The sequence below is a fragment of the Neophocaena asiaeorientalis genome, unplaced genomic scaffold (genome assembly GCF_003031525.2).
Source record: "Neophocaena asiaeorientalis asiaeorientalis breed wild unplaced genomic scaffold, Neophocaena_asiaeorientalis_V1.1 scaffold345, whole genome shotgun sequence".
Taxonomy (NCBI): Eukaryota; Metazoa; Chordata; class Mammalia; order Artiodactyla; family Phocoenidae; genus Neophocaena; species Neophocaena asiaeorientalis.
This window is the reverse complement of record NW_020175181.1, coordinates 1878530-1903638: the sequence shown is the minus strand read 5'-3', so window position 1 is coordinate 1903638 and position 25109 is coordinate 1878530. Positions and strand designations below refer to the sequence as shown.

Genomic DNA, 25109 nt, shown 5'->3' with positions numbered 1-25109 from the left:
AGGGGCTCATTGCAAAGCTCTGGGAAGAAGGAGGTCACCGGACATGGTCAGAGCAGACACCCGGGCACTCAGGGTCATGGGGCTCCTGGGCGCCTCCGTCCCAGCAAAGCCTGGTACTCATTCATTGTCATTCCAAATCCAGAGCAGCTCTGGAGACCCTCCTTCCCTGTGAGTGTTCACCCTTTCTCAGATTGTCGCCATCCAACAAGGAGCTTTTCTATTGTGCTTCTGTGCCAAGCCACGTTGACGAATGGCCTCCCCGGTGTCCAGGGCTGGGCACACTTGAAGTAGTGGGCTGGTTTCGTTTGGAGCACGGCGGCATAAATCATCGTGACTTTGTAGGAAGAATTGCTGAGAGTCCCTTTCCCCACTCGGCACTCACAGTCATCCCTAGAAGGGACCAGGGCCCGGAGCAGTGGCTCAGGCTGGGACCACCCCAGATAATTGCACTTGAGCTGAGGCTATGCCTTCAGAACCTTCCATAGGCTCTTTGGGATAATATGCAAGTCAGGAATTTCTAAATTAAACTTTAATCCTGCTCAGGAGGAGTGCGGTGCGGCTCCCGACAGCTCCCCACCCAAGGGCTGGGCCTGCCCTGCGCAGTGCTGAGAGCTGACGGGGGGCGGGGAAGCGGGTACTTGCACACGGCCAGTGGGGTGTGAACTGTAAATGGCTTTGTGGAGAGACTTTGAACTTCACTTCTGAGAACCTACCTTAAGGAAATAAACAAAATACCCCCAAAGTTTTAAATGTAATTCTTCCCACCATTATTTTATAATATTGAAGATTATCAAAACAATGTAATGTATTTATACATTTGTTAATGTATATACTGTAGGGAAATGGTAAAACATTATGGTATATGGTAAACATAAATATTTCCTATAGGGTAAATTATAATATAAAAGTATGCACCATTAAAATTATATTAATAAAACTTGATTGGCATGGAAAATTCTTAAGTTGTAATAGTAAAGGAGAAAAGTGGGATATAAAATTGTAGGTATAGTTGGATCTCAATTATGTAAGGAACACTGGAAAGGAACAGGCCAATATGTCAACAGAAGTTGCCTTTGGGAGGTGGAATTATGGGTAGTTTTTCTTCCTCCTTCTCCTATGTCTCCTTCTTTATCCTTTACTGTACTTTCTGTGTTTTCTACAATGAGCAAATATTACTTTCACAATGAGGAAAAGTTTTTGCAAAGAAAAGCATATAACTAGAAAAAAGTAAATAAAAATTTGACTGAAAGTGGAGAAATTGAGAGGTACTATTAGTTATCATCCTGGTGACCAAGATGGTTCTTCACTGACCACCTGTTAAAGAAGAGATAGAACAGGCCTTCTGTTCTGAAGGAGATGTTCAATTCTCGTCCCATAATGGAAAATTTAAAATCTCGGGGGTAGCTAAACAGATCCTGAGGTGACTAATTCCCTCAGTTACAGTGTGGGGATCACCGACTCCACAGGGAAGGTGGGAATGACTAACCCTCTGATGATGGGTGATCGCCTTTGTTCTCCTGTTTATCACCTCCTGGCCAGTTCTGCTCCTTGAGGATGACCCAGAGCAGTCTGGAAGCTCTTCCTTCCTCTGTTGACTCCTTGGCAAGGGTCTGTAGTCGAGTGGAGGGAGATGGGAAGGAGGCTTGAAAGAGTGTGGTATGTGGCATGTCACATGGCTTCCTTATCCAGATCTGATTGTACGTAATTGCATCCTCCATTGCTGCACCTCCGTTCGAGAAAGGCAGGAGCGAGCCAGTATTTGCCCTGTTCCAGCCTTGCCCCTCCCTAATCCTTTTCACCAGCTGCAGAAGGATCTTTCTACCCTGCGTGGACCAGTAATTCCACTCTTCCCCCTAACGTCTTAGTGGCCCTCCTTTGCCTTCAAGGATAAAGCGTTAGACTCCTAGCTCCGTCAGGCCCTGCTGTTCTGTCAGCCTCATCTCTATCATTCCCTCCCTGCTTCATACCTCACGTCCTAAACTGCTCGTGGTTTCCCCAAAGCACCTGGCTTTCCCTTGCCTCTCTAGACCTCTCTCCCCTCCACCTGAGTAACTCCTACTCATTCTCCAGGCCTCAGACATGCGAATGCCATCTTTTCAGGGACGCCTGCCCTGCCCTCAGGGCCCGGGAGAGCCCTCCTCTCGTTGGTCCCATACCTGTGCTTACCCTGATCTTGCTTCTTGTCACCAGTGCTTGTTCATCTGTCCCTCTCCTAGACAGGGAAGGACTGGGCCTTTTTCACCTGTGTTTTCCCAGCAGCACCTCGAAAAGCATCAGACATACAATAGGCACTCGATAAATATTTGCTGAATGAATGAACACAACTAATGATGATCCAAATAGTAAGGATGGTTGCCTGTATCCTCCTTTAAAATGAACACGGTTTGCTAAACACTGACATTGACAACCGGAAGGTCAGAGTGGGGACCTTGCAGGTTTTTTGTGGCCATGTTAACTCTTATGGTTTTTCTAGTGAGGCTGCTTGTTCTCTGAAGGGTCTGGAGCAGAGCATGAGAGGTAGCTGTACTTGAACTGTGGTCTAACTCTGATCTCTCTTAGACTTTAAGTACGTAGGCTTTAGCTTGCACTTGAATGATTTGTATTTTTTCTAGTTGACCTTTAGTTTGCCTCTAATGATAAATTTTCTAAGAATTCAGGTGTTGACTTGTCCTAAGGTTCCTCTGATACGACTCCAGAACAAACAACCAGGGACCCTCATGCATGATAAATTGTACCAGGGCCAATTAGGATTATTTTTTTAAACTTTAACTTTAGATTCTTGAGCAACAGCTTCAGCAAATGAAAGCAACTTATCAGCTAAATCAAGAGAAGTTAGAGTACAGCTTCCAGGTGCTGAAGAAGAGAGATGAAGAAAACACAGTGATTAAATCCCAGCAAAAGAGGAAGATCAACTGGTAAGCTAGTGTGCAGAGCGTCTTTGTTCTGGGCCTTTCTGTGCTGAAAAGAGGGATGGGTATGTACTCTTTTGTAGGAGTAGAAACTGTTAAAAATATAACCAATTCTTATTAAAATATTTTTTTTGGGGGGGGGAAACATTCAACTGGTTCTACCCTCCCCACACCCCGAAAAGAGTTTACAGCAAAAAGTCTGTCTCCCATCCCTCCTTTATCTGGGTCCTCTGTCCCACCTCTGTGACCATTATTCATTTCTTTTGTTTTGTCCAGAATTTCCTCATGCACGTACAAGTACTCTCAACCACTGCGCCACCAGGGAAGCCCTAAGTGTATCTCTTTCTCTCCCTCTCTCTAGGTATACAGATAGATATAGATATGACATCATACTGCAACTATTGTTTTGCAATCTGCCTTTTTTTAAAGTCAGTAACCTCTGCCTTTCCATTTCAGTAAATTTCATTTCATCTAAATATCTGGATCACATTCATGTTTCCCTAGTTGTCCAAACATATCCTTTAGAGTAGGTTTATCCAAATTAGCACCTCATCTAGGTCCAGGCATTGCATCAGGCTGTTAAACTAAGTTCCTTAAGTCTCTCTGATCTATGAGACCCCCGGATCCCTCCACCTGCCAACCTCCTTTTTACATGATACTTATATACTTATCGTATCCTCTTCTCTTGATGTATGTGTGTGTGGGGGGTGGAGCCAGTTATTTGCTCAAAAGTCTGAGCCAGTTATCTTACAGAATGTCTCATTTTCTGGATATGAAAATAGGGATGATCAGTGTGTTTTAGAGACCTTCTTATTATTTCAGAATAATGCCTAAGAGGGAAATTTCTATTTCTGTTTTTTTTTTTGGCTGCATTGGGTCTTCGTTGCTGCACGCAGGCTTTCTCTAGTTGCGGCGAGCGGGGGCTACTCTTCATTGCGGTGCGCGAGCTTCTCATCGCAGTGGCTTCTCTTGCTGCGGAGCACGGGCTCTAGGCACACGGGCTTCAGTAGTTGCAGCATATGGGCTCAGTAGTGTGGCACGTGAGCCCTAGAGAGCACAGGCTGCAGTAATTGTGGCTCGTGGGCTCTAAAGTGCTGGCTTAGTAGTCGTGGTGCACGGGCTTACTTGTCCCACAGCATGTGGGATCTTCCCGGACCAGGATCAAACCCGTGTCCCCTGAACTGGCAGGCGGGTTCTTAGCCATCGTGTCACCAGGGAAGTCCCTAGAATTTTTAAACTGGAACTATGTCAGTCCTCAAACCTTCCTGTGCCTGTGTAAGTGAGGCATTGACATAAGATGTCTGTTCAGGAACGCAAAGTCTGAAGTCTGGTCTTGGGTCTAGAAGCCATGCCTGTGTATTTCATCTGACAAGTTTCTATATACAGAGCTATTAGCGGGGAGCTGGGCATCGGTGGCCCGACTGTGTTCATGGTGCTCTGGGCAGGTCATAGCTCTGTCTCCTGGTGCTGGAACCTTTGACCACTCCCCTCTCCTGCAAGCCAGGTTCCCCTGGCACCCTGTGTGGAACTCTTCTGTAGCACTCTTCACACAGTTCTGTAATTAACGTTTGTCTTTGTCTCTGGCTGGACTGATAGTGTTTTGTACTCAGACATATCCTTGTATTCATCTTGGTATTCAAACATATCCTTGGCACAAAAGAGACCTTTCCTGTTTGATGAATGAGTGAGTGAGTGAATGAGTTATTGGACTCGTTAACAGTATCAGCTCTTTCGGGATGGGGGACTCATACATCATGGGCTTGTGATGCAGTTTTACTTCTTTTCTTTCTGTTTTCCTCGTTTCAGAAGTTGAGGTAGGTTGTTTAAATCTGTGAGTCAGCATGAGGTGTGGACCCTGACAAGTGCTGTGCTGAGGAAGATTTAGTCACAGTGTTGAATAAGAGGCTGCCTCTTGGTGGGTTTGGGCTCATGGATTGTTTTAAATGCATTTAGTTCCGGATGATCCCATCTCCTCCTGTTGCTTGTGTTTCCTTGATCACAGCTGGAGCTGTGTTTGGGGAAATATCTGGGAGGGTTCCCCCACCACCCCAACCTTCCACAAGTCTGAGCCTAGATTTAGATAGCAGATAAGAGGAACATGCACTGTAGCTTCTGTTCAGCTGCAGGCTAACGGTTTTTTTCCTCTTCAACCCAGCCTTCATGATGCACTTAACAATCTGAGATCAAAATATAACAAGCAGGTAAAGCAGTTTCAGGAGGAGAACCAGTCCCTAACCTCAGACTACAAACGCCTTGTGATGCAATTCAAGGAGATGCAGAAAGCCATGAGGTATTTCAGGGACGTGGGTCCCAAGGCATGGGCCCTAGGATAGAGGTTGCAGGGGTAGAGCTGGTAGCGGTGGTGATTTCATCAGACTTTGATATCACCTGCTTCTTGGGAGCTGGACCAGGGCACCAGAGAATCCTTTGTGCTGTCTTTCCTGTCCCTTTACTTGCATGTCACCTGCCTTGTTCTCACAGGTGAGAATCAGGGGCTCAGGGATTGGGCCAGGCTCAGGATTTCCCACAGCTCTGCCTTGGTCCTTGCCCTGCTGCTAATTGGGGGTGGGGACGGGGGCTGGCCTGGCACTAGAATCAGCTGGCCCTGGTCAATAACTCTCCTTCACAGGCATTTCGCTCTCATTGATGACAAGCAGTTTCGGGAGATTTGGCTGATGAATGAAGAGGAGGCAAAAGATCTGATAAGCAGAGCCTTTGATGTAGACAGGGTCATCCATACCCATCACCTGGGGCTCCCCTGGACAGCACCTGACTTCTGGTTCCTGAAGAATGTGGGACCAATTTCTCAGCAGCAGCGGAAGTCGGCCACACAAATCTTAGAGGAAGTGCTGATGGAAGCAGGTGACTGGAACAGAGTCATAGCATCTTCGAGCTGGAGTGGAGGGGCCCTCTGAGAACATCGGGTCAACCCACTCCTTTTACAGATAAGGGAACTGAAAGCAGTTCCCTTATCTGGGGGATAAGGTTTCATAGCTTAAGAGGTCCAGAGAGCATGATTGGTTGACTTTTAAGTTTCCTCTAATTTATAGCTTTACCTTCTCCCCTGTATTATAAACTGGTAGTTAGATCTAGAAGCTTGATCAGATTCAAGTTCACTTTAGTTTTCCTATATACACTGTTGCCTGCCTCCATTGGGGTAAACTGATGCCAAGTTGTCTCCCTTTGTGATGTTAGCAACCATTGATAACCATTGTCTAAGATCCATTAACTGCATTAGGGATTGCAGCAAAATGGTGTTCTCAGTTCCATCATTCCGCCTTCATTTATTAGCTGGAACCCTTCTGAAAAGAGAATCTTGTCCCCGTCAGCTATTTGCTACCCTGAGATACAGTTTGCACAGGAAAAGCAGGAGAGTGTTTAGTTTTTTTTCTGTTTGCTAGCCTTCAGAATAAATAGACGGGGGCTCTAGCATCTTCTAAAGGTGACCAATGAGGTTTTATTTAAATTTTTCCTTATGAACACATGGGTTTAAATAAATGTGATGTTTCGGTTTACTACAGTTATCATCCTTACTAATGCTCTACTTATTCCATCTTTGGCCATGTCGGCTTCTGGGTCCTTTCGACACAACCCCAGCAGTCTTTGATAGCTTCATGGCTTTCCAGAATGACCAGATGTTCCAGGCTCACATGATGTTTTTCCTGCTTCAAGTCTGGAATCAGCTGTTCCTCCAAGAAGACTTTGTCCTTTTAAATAGGGAATGGCATTTTGAAACCATAGTCTGGGTGCTGGAGGGCTCACTGTTTTGATTGGTCATTGTTTCCAGGCCTTCTCAGTGGGTGAGCCGAGGGTATAGGATTACGTTTTAAAGATAAACATAAAATAAATCATGTATTTATGATACATGATTTATTTTATCTTTAAAACATAATCCTAATGCTTCCTAATCATCAGGATGCCAGAATTTTTTACTTAACCTTATCAAAGTGTATCTCCTTTCTCCTAACTTGAAAATCTTCATACTCAGTGCCTTCAAAATAATTACTCATATACGTTTTTACGGTACCACAAAATAGTCTCAGAATAAAAGAGCAACCCTGCCACTAACACATGATTACTAAAAAGAGTTTAAACTTTTTTTGCAGTTCTTTTTGTTCTTAGGATACAACGTGCTAGGGATGTACAGGCAGATACTGTCTTTTAAAATCACTTGGAATGCTTTCTATGTGGTTATGTCACCAACTGTATAGACGCTTAGGTCTTTTTGTTTCATGTTAGTGTTGATTGTTAGTGATTTTGCTCTTTTACAATTGAATTTTCTTTTATAATTATGTAAAATATTTACGTTTCCAAAGTCAAATGTGCAGAAAAGTTATACTGAATAAAGTATAGCTTTTATCCTCCCTCATCCCTCTCCTATAGGTAACTATTTAATAATTTATGGTTTATCCTTCTGTTACTTTTTAAAATTATAAACAACTGTGTATGTCTTTATATAAACCAATTTTTAGGTAAATGAGAACATATGCTTTTCTCCACCTTGCTTTCTTCACGTACAATATATCCTGGAGATGAGCCTATAGTAGGAAGAAGAAATACTCTTCATTCCTTTTTTATCTGGTGCTCTATTGTGTGACTGGGCTATAATTATTCAAATAGTCCTCCGTTGGTGGTCATCTGGGATATCTCCAGTTTCCTTTGCGTTTTTGCTATTAGAATATTGCTGTAATACACAGCTTTGTGCATTTGTGTTTTCATGTTTTTGCCTGTGAATTGTTGGGATCAAAGGGTAAATGCCTCTGTAATTTTTCTGGGTATTGCTCCATAGGGATGGTACCATTTTTGCATTCCACCAGCAATTGGCTCTTGTCCTTTTCAAAATCTTTTCATATATATTATCTTGTTTTACCTTTTGAGCAAGTAGTAAAACCTGGGCAGTACAATGATTTCTATTACTCTTTTCAGTTGAGGGATGTATAGCATAAAACACTTAAAATTTTCATTAAGGAAAATTTTGCTCTGCTACCCGCTGCCAGTTCGTGCTGACACTATTCTTCTGTGAGGCAGCTACTTTTCCTGCATTTTCATGGGCCGCTTCTAATCTTCTGCAGGTTTAGAAACCACACGGTGGATGTGTTAGAGTTCTCTCTCAAATAACAAACAGGTTCACGGTCTCCGTACCACTTCCTGGTCAAGGCTGGGTTTTGAGTATGGTGTTTCCAGGGTAGATGAAACTGGGAAGAGTGAGGCTTTCTAGGCTGGCCAAGGGTGACAGAATTCTCCGGATAGTCTCTTATTTCGACCCCCAACCTCCCTTTTTGTTCTCCCCATGTGATAGACTTTTCTTCAGCTAAAGAAACTTGCTAGTGCCTTAAAGAGGCCTTTTAAGGCCTACGTTTCCTCAAGGAAAGCCGTTTGACTGTTCCTCAAAGGGAAGCAGCCCAAGGAGTCACCTTCTCTTTCTTCCTCTCTCTCTCCTCGCTATGGCCCCTCTGCAGAAGAGGAGGGGGCAGAGGAGGCCACCTCAGAACCAGGGTCGTACCTGGACCTGCCAAAGCAAGTGTCAGCGAAAACTACCAGGGAGATCCTGATGCTCCTGTGTGACGAGTCGGTGAGGCTGGGCTCCTGGCGGGTGGCTTGGCCGACTTCCTGCCCTTCTCGAGGGCTGCTTTCGATGACACTGGACGGGCCAGAGGTGGTCTGGAGGCAGGAGTGGACCGGCCCTCAGGGTGGTGCTGGGGGCGGCCCCTGGGCTTCGTGGGGTCGTGGAGAGGCTGTCGTGCTCCAGAGCTGACCTGGCTGGTCACCAGGACCTACCTTAGTGGTCAGCAAGCCTGGCCCAGGCCGGCCAACGGGCTCCTGCTAATTAAAAAAGAAATGCTAAACAACTGCTCCTCTGCGAGAGAAAGGGCACCCGTCTCGCCGCCGTGCATCCACCTGACGAGTGCGTGGCCACACCCGACGGTGGCCTTTCTCTGGGAGCTGAGCCTGCAATTACTCTGGGGGTGTTAGGCCTTGGATATCTTCACTGTATATTAGCAAAACTAATTGGTGTAAAGGCCTCGCTGGAGCTGGTCCAGCTAGAAGTCTTATTGTACCCAAACAGATTTGGTGTTTATGCAGATTTTCATTTCTGAGATGGGGAGCGGGTGGCACAAAGACTGGCAGCCTCCAGTCCACTTGGGACAGTTCTTGGGCACGAGGGGGGGGCTCCTGCCACCGAGGGCAGCTCCAGCTGAAGGAGGCGGCCGGCGGGTGCCCCCCTCTGTCCGCAGGCTTGCTGCCGGTGGCCACCCCTCCAAGGAGCCCTCCCCCACGTGTTGTTCCCACTCCGAGCGGGCACCCAGTCTTCTCCCCCCCTCACCCCCGCACTTGATGTGCACCGTGTTTTGCTCTGGTGTCTCCAGCTCCCCCCAGCCCTCCTCTCCTCCAGCTCACTGCCTACCGCTGTGTCCGATAGATGTCTGGGGAGTAGCGTTTGAGTGAAGTGACATGGGCGGGTGGGAACGGGACTGGATCACGTCTGGACTGCGGCGGGGAGCTCAGGTGTTCGCCCCATGGCTTGTGGGCGAAGTGCGGGGAACTCAGTCCATCGTGAGGATTGGCTTTGTCTCTGGGAAGGGCTCTTAGGCATCCCGGGAAGGCCTCCCTCCGAGGGCCCTGCTGCCCGATGTGTCAGCCCTGGGCTTCTGCTCTGGCTAGTTACCCAGAGGGGGGATGCGGGGCCTGGGACTCGTCCTGAACCCTGTCTCTGACTGGAGATGTCATCTTCCTTCTCCTCAGGGTTTCCTCATAGAGAGCAAGCTGCTGAGCCTTCTCCTGCCCCTGGACAAGAACGAGTGTTACCTGCTGAAGTTGGACGCCATCTTCTCAGTGAGTCCCCCCAGGGCTTGAGTGGGTGAGGGTCCTGGGGTAGAGACAGCCCCCTGGGGTTTCCAGCATTGCCTCAGCCCAGGAGTAGATGCGGAGCTCCCGGGGCTTCCCCGGCTCCCTGTCGCATCCTTCCCTTCCCGTTTTCCATGTACGAATTGGCCTCGGAGTCGCATCGATGTCTCCCATCCCGCCCCTTCCTCTGCCAGTTCCTCTCTCATGGCCCAGCTCTCAGCTGTAGGCTCTCCCCTCCGCCCCTAAACTGAGATGTGGGTTCAGCGCCGTTAGCGTTCTCATGCCCACCAGGCCTATATGGAGCCGTTCCTGACCTGAGCGTCGTTCCTCTGTTCTGATGTGCGTGTCCAGATTCACTGAGCTTTCCGGGCTTAAATGGCCTGTACTCTGGGCCATGGCAGGCGCTGGGGCTGCTGAGGGGAGCGAGCCCCTTGCTCTCGGGAGCTGAGGGCCTGTTGACTCCCGGAGCCATGTGGAGAGGGGCGCTTCTTGATGTGTGGTATTTGAGCAGTCATTCTATTTTTCCCTCAGGCCCTTGGAATCGAAAATGAGGATGACTTGTATAAACTGGTAAACTTCTTCCTCAAATACCAAGCTCATCATTCACCTCCCAGCCAGGTAAAGTGACATGTAATAAAAAAGAGAGCATTTAAAATTCTCCTGGAAGCCCCCAGAGAGCATTGCTGCCTTTGAATAATACTTCTGGAGAAATAGTGAGGGTTTTGTGTCAAGGATAGCTAACCCAGCATTTCCTTTGTTATTATTACTTTTTGTCTTTGTAAAGGGAAGTCTGGCTGGCGATGAGATGCTGTTCTTATACTAAGGCCCAAGGAGTCTTTTCCAGGGCCTTCCCTCAAAGCCAGGCCTCAGCCACATGAGACCTGGGCTCCCCAAGTTCTGAATATTTTGATCCGTAGCACTTCCCCGCAAAGCAGGGCCCATTTTTAATACCTATCTTGATCGTAATTCACTATTTTGAGGAAGTCACCATGTTAAAAATATGATAAAATTTTAATATAAAAATTAAAACTTGAATTAAAAAATGTTTTTAGTATTGTTAGCCCCAGGGTGAGTATCCTGTTATGCTTCCGAAAAGAGTTGGCCGAGTGGACAAAACACAGACGCTAAACAAAAAAAAGGACATATTTGACTGCATTAAAAAAATTCTGTAGAGCAAAAATCGCTATAAGCAAAGTTAAGATACAGATGACAGGAGGGGGGAAATATTTTTAATTCATATCACAGTTAAGGGCTAATTTCCTTACTATATAAAGAACTCTCATAAACCGATAAGAAAAAGACCCACACGGTCCGGGAGGATCCCACGTGCCGCGGGAGCGGCTGGGCCCGTGAGCCATGAGCCGCTGGGCCTGCGCGTCCGGAGCCTGTGCTCCGCGGCAGGAGGGGCCACAGCAGTGAGAGGCCCACATACGGCAAAAAAAAAGAAAAAAGAAAAAAAAAGATAAAGACCCACAAGTCAATGGAACAGACAAGGGATATGAACAAACACCTCCCAGAAGAGGCAATAAGGTAACTTTTAGGGACTAGGGCCGTGGCAGCCATCGCTCTTTGCAGTTTGGTGTCGGAGTGAGTAGGGCCGACGCCAAGCAAGGAATTGTGTTCTCTCCAATTGCAGACCCTATAAGATTTGGCTGTGTCCTTCATATTTGACTGGATTTACAGTGGTTTCAGCAGTATGCTACAGTTTTTAGGATTATATAAGAAAACTGGTAAATTGGTATTTCTTGGATTGGATAACATGGGAAAAACAACATTGCTACACATGCTAAAAGATGACGGACTTGGGCAACATGTCCCAATGTTACATCCCACTTCAGAAGAACTAACCATTGCTGGCATGACCTTTACAACTTTTGATCTGGGTGGACATGTTCGAGCTCGAAGAGTGTGGAAGAACTACCTTCCTGCTATCAACGGCATTGTATTTCTGGTAGATTGTGTAGACCACGAAAGGCTGTTAGAATCAAAAGAAGAACTTGATTCACTAATGACGGATGAAACTGTTGGTCATGTGCCTATACTGATTCTTGGGAATAAGACTGACAGGCCTGAAGCCATCAGTGAAGAGAGGTCGTGAGAGATGTTTGGTTTATACGGTCAGGCGACAGGAAAGGGCAGTGTGTCTCTGAAAGAACTGAATGCCCAGCCCTTAGACGTTTTCACATGCAGTGTGCTCAAAAGACGAGGCTATGGAGGAAGCTTGCGCTGGATGACGCAGCACCTTGATCAACACCAGCCCGCATCGGTTCAGGGTCTCACCATTCAGGCCTGCTCAGAGATTTGATCACTCAACACGTATAACGTGAATTCGATAGACTTTTGTTGGTTAGAAAACAGATGTTTTTTAGATTATTAATATTTTATCAACCTAATTTGAGTTAGAATTGAAAGCTGATTCTAGTAAGCTTGAATATCACAATGTCAGCTTTCTAATTCCATAAAAAGAATCAGCTTCTACAGTTTATAATCTGACATTACCCCCAGCACCATTTTTAAAGAGCAACTTTCCAGACTACATTTGAAGCACTTTTTAACAATATGAAACTACAAATGTAAACCATATTTAAAAGTTCACCATGTTACATTTTTTATGTACTTTTGTGGAACTAGTTTTAAAATTTTAGATTATGTGTCCATCTATCTTAAGTGAACAGTTAATAATTAGCTTATTGATGATTGCATGATGCCTTACAGTTTTCATTATTTTTTCTTATGCAAACGTCATACAATAAAGCAAACCCTAATATTTGGCATCCTTCTTGGGCAAATGTTTCATTTTAATGTGCCTTATCTGGCTAGTATGCTCTGAAATTTTGCATGTTTACTATTATCTATATGAGGGGGTTACTGGGAAAGGGGATTGCTTCAGAATATTTAGAATAATGCCTAAGTTCCTAGAGGCTTTTGCATTTTCCAGGAGACAAGCTGTGTTTGGTGGCACCTTATACCACATTTATCTCTGAATCATGTGTATTTTTATCTGTAACACTACCATTACCGGTGCTGATGGGGTCCATGTCCTAGTCCCTGTGGGATCGGCCTTCTGCAGAAAAACACAGCTTCTGGTACCACCCAAGGTTAATTTTTGGTTTGAAAGGCCCATTCCCGTTGTCTGATTCTGAAGTGCTCCGTCTTACTGGCGCCCGGTTTGGTGTTCTGTGCCTCTTCACCAAAAGTAGTGACAGGCAGCAGTCTCCCCACATTTAGAGGTACTCCCCAGTCTCTTTATACTTAATGGTACTCTCCAGGGCAAACGACATGTAGGGTCTTGTGCGCGGTTTCATCGTGGAGACCTGTATCTGAGGAAACAGAGCCTATTCTGCTTCATTTGTCACTGAGATGTTTGGGGATTTTGCTCCTATCCTCCAGCTCTTTTGCATTTTTGGCATATTGTATTTCTTGGTGGAAAGAAAATGAATCCATATGTTTAATTTGATTTTTTTAAGTTATTCTCAGTTAGCTCTCATTTTATAGCACAAAAGGCTTTTGTTTTCAGATACAGTGCTCGCCACGTGGTAGGTCTGCAAGCCTCATTGATAGACTTTCTAATAAGATTTTAGTTAGCTTTTTTAAAGCATTTTAATTTCCTAAGAAATTGAGTTCTTTTTTTCCATATGTCGGACAGTCCCATAATTAGCTGAAAGACAAGTGCCAAATGTTTATTTTTAAAGACTGTCAAGCTTAAGATTTCCTCTCTTTGTCATAAACCAAGGTTTTATAGTATATTTAACCAATTCCATCGAGAATAGATTGCTCCAATTCCATCAAGAGTGATTTTAATATCAGAATCAGTGTTTTCTCTAGCTATTGTCCAAATCACAGTTACTGTAGTCCCTTCTCTCATCAATAATGTAATATATGAAGCAAATAAGGATTGAAGGACATGCCTGGAAGGAATTACCAGTTAGCTAAACCAACAAGGTCATTTCACCATGACATTTGGTTTTAGGAATTCACCTATTCTATTTCACTTTCAGCTTCCTTCTAAACGAAAATACAAAAGCTTTCTCCCTGCCTAGAAACATCAGTAGCACCACGGGAAAAGTAGCAAATGATATTTCAGCCTCTTGGTTTTTTCTGCCAGATATGTCTAACGTACTCATTTTTAATGTCTTGACTAAACAGAATTAAGCCTTATTAAAAGTAACTGCTTCTTGTCGTTGGTATCTTTTCAGTATTTACAGGGACATGCCTTTCTTCAAGTATTTCCTGGTATCTATTGTGATCATTGAGAAGTTAATTATTTGTGTTATAACTTGGTATAAAGGAAAAAGCTTACTGGTTTCTCTAGAGGGGATTTGCTTTCTGGTACAAAATATCTTGTTCCAGAACTCTCATTCTAGGTCTGTCACTGGCATCAAAGGAACAAAGTCACCTTGTGAACCACAGCTAAACTGGATATTTTCCCAATGATGTAAGAGTCTTATGGCCTGAACCTCTGGAAACGAAGCTGTACTTTCCTGCCAGCTTGAGGGAGATGGGCCTCAGAGTTCCCCAGCCATTGGGCTTACCATCTAGCTCTGAGATCTCCTCAGAGCGTATACACTGAGTCACTGCTTCCTTCAGAAGAAGCAAGTTAAGAGAATGCCGAGAAGCAGTAAAAGCACATGGGGAAAACATATACTCTGTATGTGCCTGTGCAAGCGTGCACATTTGCGGAGTAGTTTCTGGGTAAATGGTAGATTGAGGACACAGGTTAACTTTGTTCCTCCCACTGTAAAGTGTGAAAATGTAATTAACACTATTGTATACAAGCTAAGATTGGATTCCATATAAATCAGGAAGTGTTCAAAAGATGTTTTAAAATCTTAAGTCCAAAACTCTAAAAATAGAGGGCCTCAGCTGGCTTTTATATTTTTAAAGAAGAGATTCTTAACCTCACACCTGTTTCAATGACTGCTGTTAATTATAGTTTTGTGTAACTGTTTCAATTGATGGATTCCAGTTTATCTTGGTGAATTTTTAGATCGAAGATCATATTTTTTTAAAATTGGGGCACAGATATTTCCTACAGCGTAGGAAAAAATATTCTTCGCCATTGGCTTAGTTGACCCAGTATCCTTGAGTGCCAAAGAAGTATGAATTCAGATATTGCCTGCATAGATCTAAATTTTCGTTTTGTGTGCCTGTGTACATATACACATTTACTGTGGTTTACAATGTATACACAGAACGTTGTTTCTTTTCTTTAGTTTTCAACTGGCTCACACTTCTGTGTAGTGCTTTCCAGCACACAAGCTACTTATAAATCATTAAAATAGAGTAATAGCTGTGATAATAGTGTTTCTTGTCTTCTGCAAAATGATTTGATTAACCCAACATTTTCACAAGTTCCATCGTTAAAAACAGAATACCTCTAGTTGACATGATTTGAGAGTTTCAGGAGACAGGTTTACATTTTCTGAAACTCTACTTGGTATGTGGCTCAACGTGGCATTTCAGTCTTATTTAGTCACTTACATGACTGAAGTTTGCAAGGCTTCTATTGCCAAATAAATTTTGACCAGAGTACATTGAAAATAGCTAATATAAAAGGAAGTCTCTCAGAAAATCTAGTGTTGATTTTATTTAGAGTATATTGTTTGGATTTTTTTTTTTTCTGGCCGTACCATGCGAGATCTTAGTTCCCCGACCAGGAATCACCATGTCCCCTGCATTGGAATCATGGAGACTGCCAGGGAAGTCCCTGTTTGGATCTTTTTAAACATATGTAAAAGTTGGTGAAGCTTCAAAAAGTCTCCAAGAGAGCATGAGAAAAATAGAGATTAGCAAATACAAATTTCTGGATGCAAAATTAATAGGGAATTAAAGGTTTTCTATAAACCTTTAAATTTTTTTTTTTTTGATAATAGTTAAGAGTTCAGAAAACAGTATATCTTCAATTAAGGGCTAAGTTCCCAAAGCTCCATATTGATGTTTCTGGTTATTTCCATCATTGTCCTTTTGAAATGCAAATTAGTGCTTTTTAACAAAAAAAAAAGAAAGAATGAAAGAAAAAGAGAAAAAAGAAAAGAAAGAGAACAAGCTCTTAAAAATATAGGACTGTGCCTCTATGTAAAGTGACTGGGATTTTGTTAAAACCATGTTTCTACTCTTGAACCCTGTAACCATTCCCCCTCACGTACCCCCAGCCCACACCTGGATAAAAATATCCCTGAGTATAAAGGGAATCTACAGAGTCTACGGAAGATGCAGTTTTGAACTAGCTAATTTTTGTCCTCATAATTTAGAATATTAAATAGCTAATATATTTAATACCTCTGATTGATTGTTCTGGGCTTTAACCACACTTTCAAACAGAACCCAAAGTAATCACAGTAAAGTAAGCAAATTTATTCAAAGTAAACTTTGTTTCAGGAGCGCCCCCACCCCAAATAGATTTTAGGACAGAAATGGGAACGGTTTTTGAGTTATTTCATGCAGAATTATTATCTGTGGAAAAGCCGCACTGGAGTGGATGAATTCTTCTTCAGGGTGTATTTTAAATGAAGCGGGGGAATTAGATTTAATTTTAGTTTTAAATATTCGGGGGAAAAGGGAGATGACAGTTCTACAGTTTTTGACATACAAGTTGTCCTTGAAGTTGTTTTCATTATCAAGTATAAAGATTCACGTCAGAACGGCCAACTTCACATGGGTTTCTGGATTCCCTGGTGCTGCTCCTAACCTGGACTCATAATCAGTTGCCATATTGAGGCAAGAGCACTCAGGGTGAATATAGTCACATAACTTTAAAAGTGTCCCCCGATGCAGGGGACACGGGTTCGTGCCCCGGTCCGGGAAGATCCCACATGCCGCGGAGCGGCTGGGCCCGTGAGCCATGGCCGCTGAGCCTGCGCGTCCGGAGCCTGTGCTCCGCAACGGGAGAGGCCACAACAGTGAGAGGCCCGCGTACCGCAAAAAGTGATCAGTGTCTTCCGTGGTGAGGCCTTCAGTATTTGAGTGAATGCAGAGTATGTTGAAGCGGTAAGTCGGTGATAAGTTTTTCATCACTAACCTTGTTTACACTTTTGTACACCACTGCTTGCACTAGTATCTTAGTGTGAATTTTAACAATTGTTTTACAGTGTATACAGATTGTTAAGCATTAATTTATATACAGGTGTTTCTGTTTACTTTTATGTATTTTACAAAGAACAGGTGTAATGGTTGGTTAAGTGTTCTTGAATTGTGTTTGTGTGTTATTTTGATTATGTTCTATTGTCTTTTCACCCCCTACGAATTTGAGTGTCAGGAATAGAAAAATAAAATGATTACCTGGTCTTTGAAGAAAAAGACACTTTTAAACATATGAAAATATAATCGGGCTTTGTTGTATTAAGAGAAATGCAAATTAAAAGGGCTCAAATTCCATTTTCCTCTGTCAGGTTGACAAACATCTGCAAGTCTGATAACACGTAGTGATGGCTGAGATTTGGGAAACAGTCATGCTCATAATTTGCTGGTGTGAGTGTAAATTGTCGCAGCCTCTGTGGGGGGCAGCTCGGCAGGATTGATTACGAAACCATATAGTACACTTCATCCTGTGATTCCTCTTCTAGATTTTAGTCTATTGATATACTCGGTACAGTTGAAACGATGCGTTTACCATAGCTTATTCATCGCAGCACTGTTTGAAATGACAAAAGATTGGAAATGACCTAAATTTTCATCATTAAGGAATTGATTAATATATGGTGCATCTACACTTATGTATTTATGTGAAAAGCTCTCTAAGGTTTATTGGTATGTGAAACTCTACTATGTATGTCGTAGAGTATCATTCATGTAAAAATGGAAGAAAAAGTGAAAGTGTGTGTGTGCTTATACGTATATATATGTCTTTGGGAGGATACATAAGAAACTGATAACATTGGTTGGCCCATGGGAAGTAAAATGAATGAACTGCAAGGCAGGAGTAGGAGGACTTTTTAAAATTAAAAAGTTAAAATTTAATTTGTATTATGAGTCACGAGGATATTTATATCACATAAGCTTTATGAATATCAATAAAATGAACACCTGTGAACTGGTTAGAAATAGAACATATCACTCTTGTGGTTTTTTTTTTTTTTTTTTTTAATTCTGCTGCACCACACGGCATGCGGGATCTTAGTTCCTGACCAGGGATCGAACCAGGGCCCCCGCAGTGAAAGCATTGAGTCCTAACCACTGGACCGCCAGGGAATTCTCACAATTATCACAGTTTTGAAGCTCCTTAACTTCTGTAACTTTCTGTAAACTTTTCTCCGTTTTTCCTCTTTCTGTCCTCATACACTCATGCTTGCATACCTCCAGCCATGGTTACCCTTGCGCCTTTGTCCAGATCAACCCCTGGCATCTGTGTCTCCCCTACAGGAGCGAACAAGCCTCGTATCACCATTGGAGAAGCTGGACCTCCAGGGAGAGAAGGAGGGAAGCCTTGTGGACCGGGAACCACAGGAGAAGCAGCCCCCGCCTTCTCCCAGGCTCATCCATCCAAACGATGTTCTCAAGATTCTGGAGGCCTTTGTCACGGGTCTGAGGAAACCCAGGTGGGCTGTGTTGCTGGAGGGCTTGCCTGAGAACTGGGGAAGCTGGATGGGATGGGGGCCCAACAGATGCCAGCGATGGGAGAAGAGGCTGCTGAGCCAGAACTTGGGGGGAGTGAGTAGAAGGATGTCTGGAAGGAGGATGAGAGGAATCCACGGACATTACAATGAAAGAAATGGGTGTAGAAGCGATTTGCATGTTTTCATTCATCATTCATTCAACGAACAACTGTTGGGATCTGCTGTGTGTGAAGGCCCTGTGGGGAGAACACTTTGTGATCAGAACAATGGTCAAAGCATATGGAGGTGTCATGTTGCTCAGGGGAAGTGGTCACCTCCATCTGGCATATCAGAGAGGGCTTTAGGAGGAAATGGGACCAGAACTGGGTTTTCCTCGGTGGACGAAGTGGGGGGCAAAGGGCATTTTAGGATGTCACAGCACAGGGAAAGGCCTGGTTCAAGAATCACGACAAAGAGGTATGGCTGGAGTGTCAAGGATCTGAGGAGTGGGACCGGCTTGGGTAGAGGAGCCAGGCCAGATCTTGAGAGCCTTACCCAAATTGCCCAAGGTCTTGGTCTTTACCCTGTAGTGGACTGGAGCCGGAAAAGGATCTTAAGTCATGGGGGAGCCCTGAGTAGACTTGCATTTGAGAAAGATCATGTTGGCGGCAGGGAGGGGGCTGCTGCTGGATGCAAGGACAGTGGTAGGAAGGTTTGTCCAGGTGGGAGGGAACAGCCTGGATGAAGCCTATCCTAGAGGGGATGGAGAGGAGATAAATTTTGAGAGCTGCTTTGCTACATTTGTGGAAGAAATAGGCAGAGTAATACACTATAAAGCCAGTGAAGTAAACTGATTGAGGGAAAGCTGGTGGATGAAATGCCAGTGATGCTTTCACAAAGGTGACAATGGCACCAGGAATCAGGAACGTTGATGACAAGCGGGTGTTCTTTCTGAGAATCTTCCACGATCTGATGAACTTGTATAGCTGGGTGGGAAGGTGACAGGTGGAAAGGCAGTAAGTCTGTGAGGTGCAGGCACTGTGATGGGCCCTGCTCGGGGGCCTGGATGACACCAGGTGGAGAGGATGGTACCAGTGCTCTCAACCTTCAGGGACTTTCGGGCACCAGTGAAGCTGCTGGAGGTTGTGCGAGACGACTCAAAGGACTCCGAGTACTGGAAGGCCCTGGCCACGGTTATCCCTGCCACCACCCTGAACCTCTGGGACGCTCTCTACACAGCCTTGGAGAAATACCAGTACGTGTGTCTGTTATGGTCCAGGGGGAGGAGGGAGCCGGGCAGACAGGTAGGAGAAGGATGCTGCTTGGAACGGCCACATTTGGCGCCTCCCTGTCCCGTGAACTCTTGGAGAGAAAAGCTGCCAAAGGGCAACTCCTGTTGGGGGGCTGTAGTGTTGGGGAGGCCCCTCTGGCCCCGCCCTCCCTGTTCTGTTCCCGCTGGCCTGGCTCGTTCAGGGCGGGAGGGCTGCTCTGGTGGGCGAGCCTTCCGGAGTCCTCTTCCACCTCCAACCAGATAGAAATACAGAGCCCCTGGCCCTTACTTGATAGAGGTTGGAGGATTCAATGGGCCTCTAACCGATTTTTCTGCCCAAAGCCTCGTCCTGACCCAGAGGGCCAAGCTGCTGATGGAAAACCGTTCTCTGGAGCAGCAGAACACAGAGCTCCAGCAGCTGCTGCAGCATTATCTAGATGCCAAGGTGGGTGACGAGACCCTCCGGGGAGGGGAGGCGGGATGCTGGGAGAGCCCGTGGGACAGGAGGAGATACTAGGAAGTGAGGTGTCACCCCTGCCCCCACCCTGCTGCGAGGCGTGGGAGCTTTGAGATGCAGGCTGTCATAGTGTCCCTTTGATGCCCATCGTTTTCAGCACCGGCTGCTTGTTGGAGGGCTCTCAGAGGCAGTGACGAAGCCAGTGCTGGCCTCCCAGCTTACGGAGCCCTTCCACACGAACTTCCTTCTTTGGTCCCTAACAACCAGTCTGTGAGGCAGACAGGGCAGAAGTGATTCTCCCCCTTTCACAAAAAGGAGAATCGAAACTCAGCGCCTCTGTAACTTGCCCAGAGGGCAGACTCTTCCCTCTCTGCCAGCCCTGGGTGTCTGGCCTAGGATGTGATATGGGGAGGGAGAGGAGGTTCCAACTGGGGCAGATATTCCCTGGCCCCCACTCGTGCCTGCTCCAGTGACAGTTGGGGCAACGTCCCCATGGCTTGGCAGGAGGAAGGATCTCCCCATCCTCTCCGCAGGGAAGAGTCCACTGGCAACACAGTTGCTGGCTCTGCTCTGCTCCTGTGGGATCCTCCACGTGGTGCTTAAGGTCGTAACACGGGGCTGAGCGTAGGTCCTCCGTCATCAGCTGAGGCCAGTCACACGCCCACGCACTGGGGATGTGTGACCCGTGAGGGCTCAGGCTCCCTGCTACACCTGAGGGGGGGATGTGGTGAGCCGGGGGGTCACGCTGGCCTCTTGGCCCGAGACAGGACTCAGACGTTTGGGAACCGTATGGCCCATACTTCCTTCGAGGCCGCTGTGGACAGGAGGCTGGGGGCGGGGGGGAAGCACAGGGCCACACTGGGGCTATAGGGTGGGCAGGTCAAGAGCGGAGGGGAGGGCTCAAGAGAATGGATCAGAGGGGAAGGTTAAGAACGTGACCAGAGCCTGACGAGCTGGAGCAGAAGCCAGACGAGGAGCCCAGGTCTTGGCTTCAGAGGAAGGCAGGCTGTGGGCTTTCCCAGGCAGCCGGAAGTGTTTGGGGGAGGACGCGCTCCCAGGGATTTGGAGGCCTGTGGCAGGGGGACCCTGGGGGAAGTGTCATGACCTTTACTCTTTTCCAGATAAACTCTGAACTGCAAGTTCCTCCGACTCAGGTGTTCCGGGTCCCCACAAAATAGAGCCAGACCTCGAAAGGCTGTCATGTTAGGGCCGACACTGATATCAGCGTTGGTGCCACAGGTGGCATCTCCTGGGGAGCTGCCTGGGCCCACTCCCTGGGTTTTCCAGAGCTGCTGTTGTCGGGCCTGTCAAGATAAGGTGACAAGAGGAGTTACTTGTATCCTGCAGGCTTGATTAAAGTCTTCAAAGGGTTGTGTCTGAATCTCTTTAAAGAGGTCAGGTGAGACACGGGCCCCTATCCCCACCTCTGTGTCATGAGGGGACTTTGTCCCCAGCCTCGGTCTGTGGTTTGACAACAGGCTTGTGGCTGGGGGACAGGGCCCGTGGCACGGGGCTCCCTCCTTGCTTTTGGGAGAAGTTGGTGTCTGCAGGTGGCGGCGGGAGCTTTGGGCCATTTCAGGGTCTGTGCCTGCAGACTGTCCTTGGGCCTGCAGGACCCTTTAGTGAGCTTCTGGGGCCCCTGGGTCCAGCCTGCGGTGCCCCCTGGGCTGTGCTGTGAGGCTCTTCCTGTGGGCAGCCTGGGCAGACAGTCCTGTACCTTAGGCCCACCTTGAACCCTGGGCCACAAGGCCCCCCAAAGGGTTAGGGGCCCATCCTGTACTAAGTTTGCCAGCCAACCCTGCACCCTGCCCCCCATCAGTCCCCCGACTTGGACAACTGCAGACTTGTCAGATCAGTGTTTGATTTCTTTTATTAAGAGAAAAATCACCACTCGAGAAAGCAAAAACAGCCAGGAGAAACCCAGCTCACACAGGCAGGGGGGCAGCACTTCAAGCAAACTCCGGGCAGCCCCTGGAGGGCCGGAAGGGTGAGCCCTGAAAGGGCCAGGCAGGTAGCGGGGCATGGGCGTCCAGGCGTGGACATCCAGGCTTGCGAGAGCTAGCCTGGGCTGAGGAAGCTCTGGAAGGCCATCAGGACCCACAGGCTGGGCAGGGACTGGGCTTGTGCACCCAGGGCTGTGGCTGCCTGGGCCGAGTGGAGCCGGCCCAGGGGAGCAGTCACCCCGCAGGATTAGTGGGAAGGATCTGGCGCACTTCCGCAGAGCCAAGACTGTTAGTGTCGGCTGCCCTTGCAAGATTATGTCTGGGGGAGGGGAGGGTGATACTTTTTGCTCATTAACTCTTTGGAAAGCCCTGGGCACTGGCCCATGACATGATTCTCGATTCTCAGTTAATTTTGTTAACGCTTTCGAGCTCTACGGGGAGGCCTGCGGAGGATGTGGGGTGGCTTCCTCTGGAGCCCCCATCCGTTCCCACACTCCCCACCCTGCAGGCAGGGACCCGAGGGGAGGGACCGGGCCAGCAGCAGACTTGAGGTGGTGAGGACAGGCAGGGAGGAGGGTGTCACCAGCCCAGCCAGCAGGACGAAGGCCCCTGGGACCTGAGGCCTCCATGCCAGAGGAGGGGCAAATGCCCAGGCCCAGGAGGGGAGTGCAGGGAGGCCCCGGGGCCTTCATGCCCCTAGGAGCTTCTTGACCATGTAGCCGGGGAGGCTGTAGAAGAAGAGGGCCAGCATGAGCAGCGCCAGCAGTGCCAGCACGATCTTGATGATGAGCCACTTGTACCGCGTGCAGATGAGGTACTTGATGGACTTGAGGGGGTTGAGGAACCAGACAAAGGCCGTGTCGGGCCGGCTGGGGGAGGGAGAGTCTTGGTCAGCTGGTGGCACGTCCAAGGCACCCCATCCCCTCAGCCCTACTAGACCCCAAGAGGACTGAGTCCCCAAAGTACTGAGTGCTGGAGGGAGGGTTTGAGCCCATCTCTAGCACCAGGTTTGCTGCCTGCATTCCCTGTCCTCTTTGCAGGACCCTCTGGTGCCCCATCTCCTCCCGCGGCCTAGACGGTATTTCTGGCAGCTGGGCAGGCATCACACCTCCCGCGCCCTTGCAGTGATGGCGGGTCAATGCCTGAAGAGGCAGCCTCAGCACTGCAGGCAGTTCCGATTATTAGGAAGCTCCCCTATTGAGTGGTTCCTTGTATATGGTCCGGTGCTCCCCCGTGTTCTCAATGAGATTGGTGTTCCTCAACCTCTCCCCCTTTCTGCTTCTGTCCCCACCAGGTCCTGCCAGGGGTGTGAGGGGCCCCGGGGGGGGCATACGCCACCCTCACCCCGACCTGCCCACCGTCAGGGCTGGATCGCTATTCTATCGTCTGCAGGGCCGCCTAGCCCAGAAGGGCTTGCTGAGCTGACATTCTGTTGACTGTGTTACGAAAACAACAGGTTCTATGAAATGTCAAGGTGGAAAATCAAAGTATTGAATACGCTTCTTCAAATTCCTCCAGCTCCTGGGGGACGTGGACCACACCCTCCAGAACCTTGCAGCGCAGATGGGGCTGCAGAACAGGGATGTGGGCGCAGGGCACCTGGTCTCTAGTCCCGGCGGTGACAGGCAAGTTAGGCATCTCTTCGAGCCTCAGATTCCTCACTTGCACCACGGGGTTAATAGTAGATCCCCACCTCCGGGGTTGGTAAAAGGGTGACAGGAGAAAGTGCATGGGAAGCTCTCAGCCCGGCGCCTGGCACCGAGCTGTGCTCCTCGTATGCTCGTTACTAAGATGGTTGAGCGGGATGGAGATACTCACTGTCCTGCAGGGCAGGAAAGGGCTCGGGGTTGGGAGGAGGATACTGGTGGAAACTATTCAGGACTTGGAGGCTAATCCCAGCCAAAGCCTTTCCCCTTTCCCGTCCATCGCTCAACTTCTTTCTGCCAGTGGAACTGGGTTAGAGTCTGTCCGGATCGTTGCTGGGACGGGGAGTGGTGTAGTGCGAAGGACACTGGATTGGCAGTTTGAAAACTGAGGCTGAATCCTAGCTCTACCCTGGTGGCTAGGTGACCTTGGGCAATTTACTCCTCCTCTCTGGCCTGATACGTGAACATGCAAGACAGTTACTTGCAGTTCTGAGTCTATGATACTGTTCGAAAGCTTAAAAGTTGCTGTTTGTATCCTTATGTGTGCCCTTGTGGGCATACTTGTGTGTGCACTTGCGTGCGTGCGTGTGTGTGTGTGTGTGTTCCACATGCTGCCCAGCTCATAAGCCCTCGGTCCAGGAGGGAGGGAGGAGTACCAGACCCAGGAGGGTGCTGGGCTCAGGCCCCAAGGATCTTCTTGACCGGGTAGCCAGGCACAGGGCAGAGGAGGAGGGCGGGAGGGGCAGCAGTGCGGGAGCAGCAGCAGCTGGAGGGGCAGCCGGCGACACGTGCGCCACAGCAAGTAGTGGGCAGACCCGAGAGGGTTCAAGAACCAGATGAAGCTTGTGTCGGGCCGGCTGGAGCCGCAGGAGGAGCAGAGGGAGCATGGAGAAAGGCCACAGAAGCTGAGGGCTGGGGCGTGGGGAGGGCCCCAGCCAAGGTGGGGGCCAGGACGGGGGCCGACCCTGGGCTGAGTTCATGGTCCCAGGCACCCCGCAGCCATGAAGGCTGCCTGGGGCCCCAGAGTCCACCACTGCAGCTGTTTGTCTTTGGCAAACACCAGGAAGAGCATTTGACTCAGCTAGGTGGGGCCTTCCCTGGGAGAGGTGCAGCTCTCCTGTACCGGGGCCCGTGCTCTGGCTCAGAGGGAGGTGTGGATTTTGGGGAGAAGGGGAGGAGGGAGGAGGCTCCCCTGCAATGAGGCTGTGGCCTAGGAAGGGACAGAGAAGGCAGAGGTGCCTACAGAGTGGAGGGCAAGGAGACCAGAAGTTTCTGACCCCTCCTTCCTGTTCCAGCGCCCCCAGGGACTAGCATGGCAGGGGCATGGCCGGCAGAGCACTCACTTGGGCTTCTCCAGGGGGTCAGGTTCATTGCGGGCCAGGCCCACTGGATTCTTCTCCGCCTCCTCGGCAGTGAGTAGATGCAACTCTGCCTCTACCTTGCCCTGCAGAGAGGAACAGAATGGTCCCGGTGCCCGGGTTAGGTGCCAGGCCCTCAGCGCCCTGGC

General features: G+C 47.8%; 2 protein-coding genes and 1 pseudogene across 3 annotated transcripts in view; 2 read left to right on the top strand and 1 right to left on the bottom strand.

Annotated features, from left to right (window-relative positions):
* DRC1 (dynein regulatory complex subunit 1) overlaps window positions 1-21352 on the top strand; it is a 47071-nt gene extending 25719 nt beyond the window's left edge. Inside the window, exons 9-18 of the mRNA XM_024764458.1 lie at window positions 2776-2915; window positions 5065-5199; window positions 5539-5771; window positions 8369-8481; window positions 9654-9743; window positions 10287-10373; window positions 18114-18289; window positions 19398-19541; window positions 19899-20001; window positions 21135-21352. Of these exons, the coding sequence (XP_024620226.1) occupies window positions 2776-2915; window positions 5065-5199; window positions 5539-5771; window positions 8369-8481; window positions 9654-9743; window positions 10287-10373; window positions 18114-18289; window positions 19398-19541; window positions 19899-20001; window positions 21135-21191 (1278 nt within the window). The 3' untranslated portion in view covers window positions 21192-21352. The remainder of the gene's footprint in view (window positions 1-2775; window positions 2916-5064; window positions 5200-5538; window positions 5772-8368; window positions 8482-9653; window positions 9744-10286; window positions 10374-18113; window positions 18290-19397; window positions 19542-19898; window positions 20002-21134) is intronic.
* Window positions 11203-12456, top strand: LOC112412790 (GTP-binding protein SAR1b pseudogene; annotated as a pseudogene).
* A 1217-nt stretch (window positions 21353-22569) lies between the features above and the next one.
* The window catches only part of OTOF (otoferlin), a 94549-nt gene continuing 92009 nt past the window's right edge, over window positions 22570-25109 (bottom strand). The window contains exons 45-46 of one of the 2 annotated variants that reach the window (XM_024764482.1): window positions 24946-25046; window positions 22570-22825 (exon numbers count right to left, since the gene is read on the bottom strand). In XM_024764482.1, the coding sequence (XP_024620250.1) occupies window positions 22645-22825; window positions 24946-25046 (282 nt within the window). In that variant the 3' untranslated portion in view covers window positions 22570-22644. The remainder of the gene's footprint in view (window positions 22826-24945; window positions 25047-25109) is intronic. The other variant, XM_024764483.1, reaches the window with a different exon arrangement.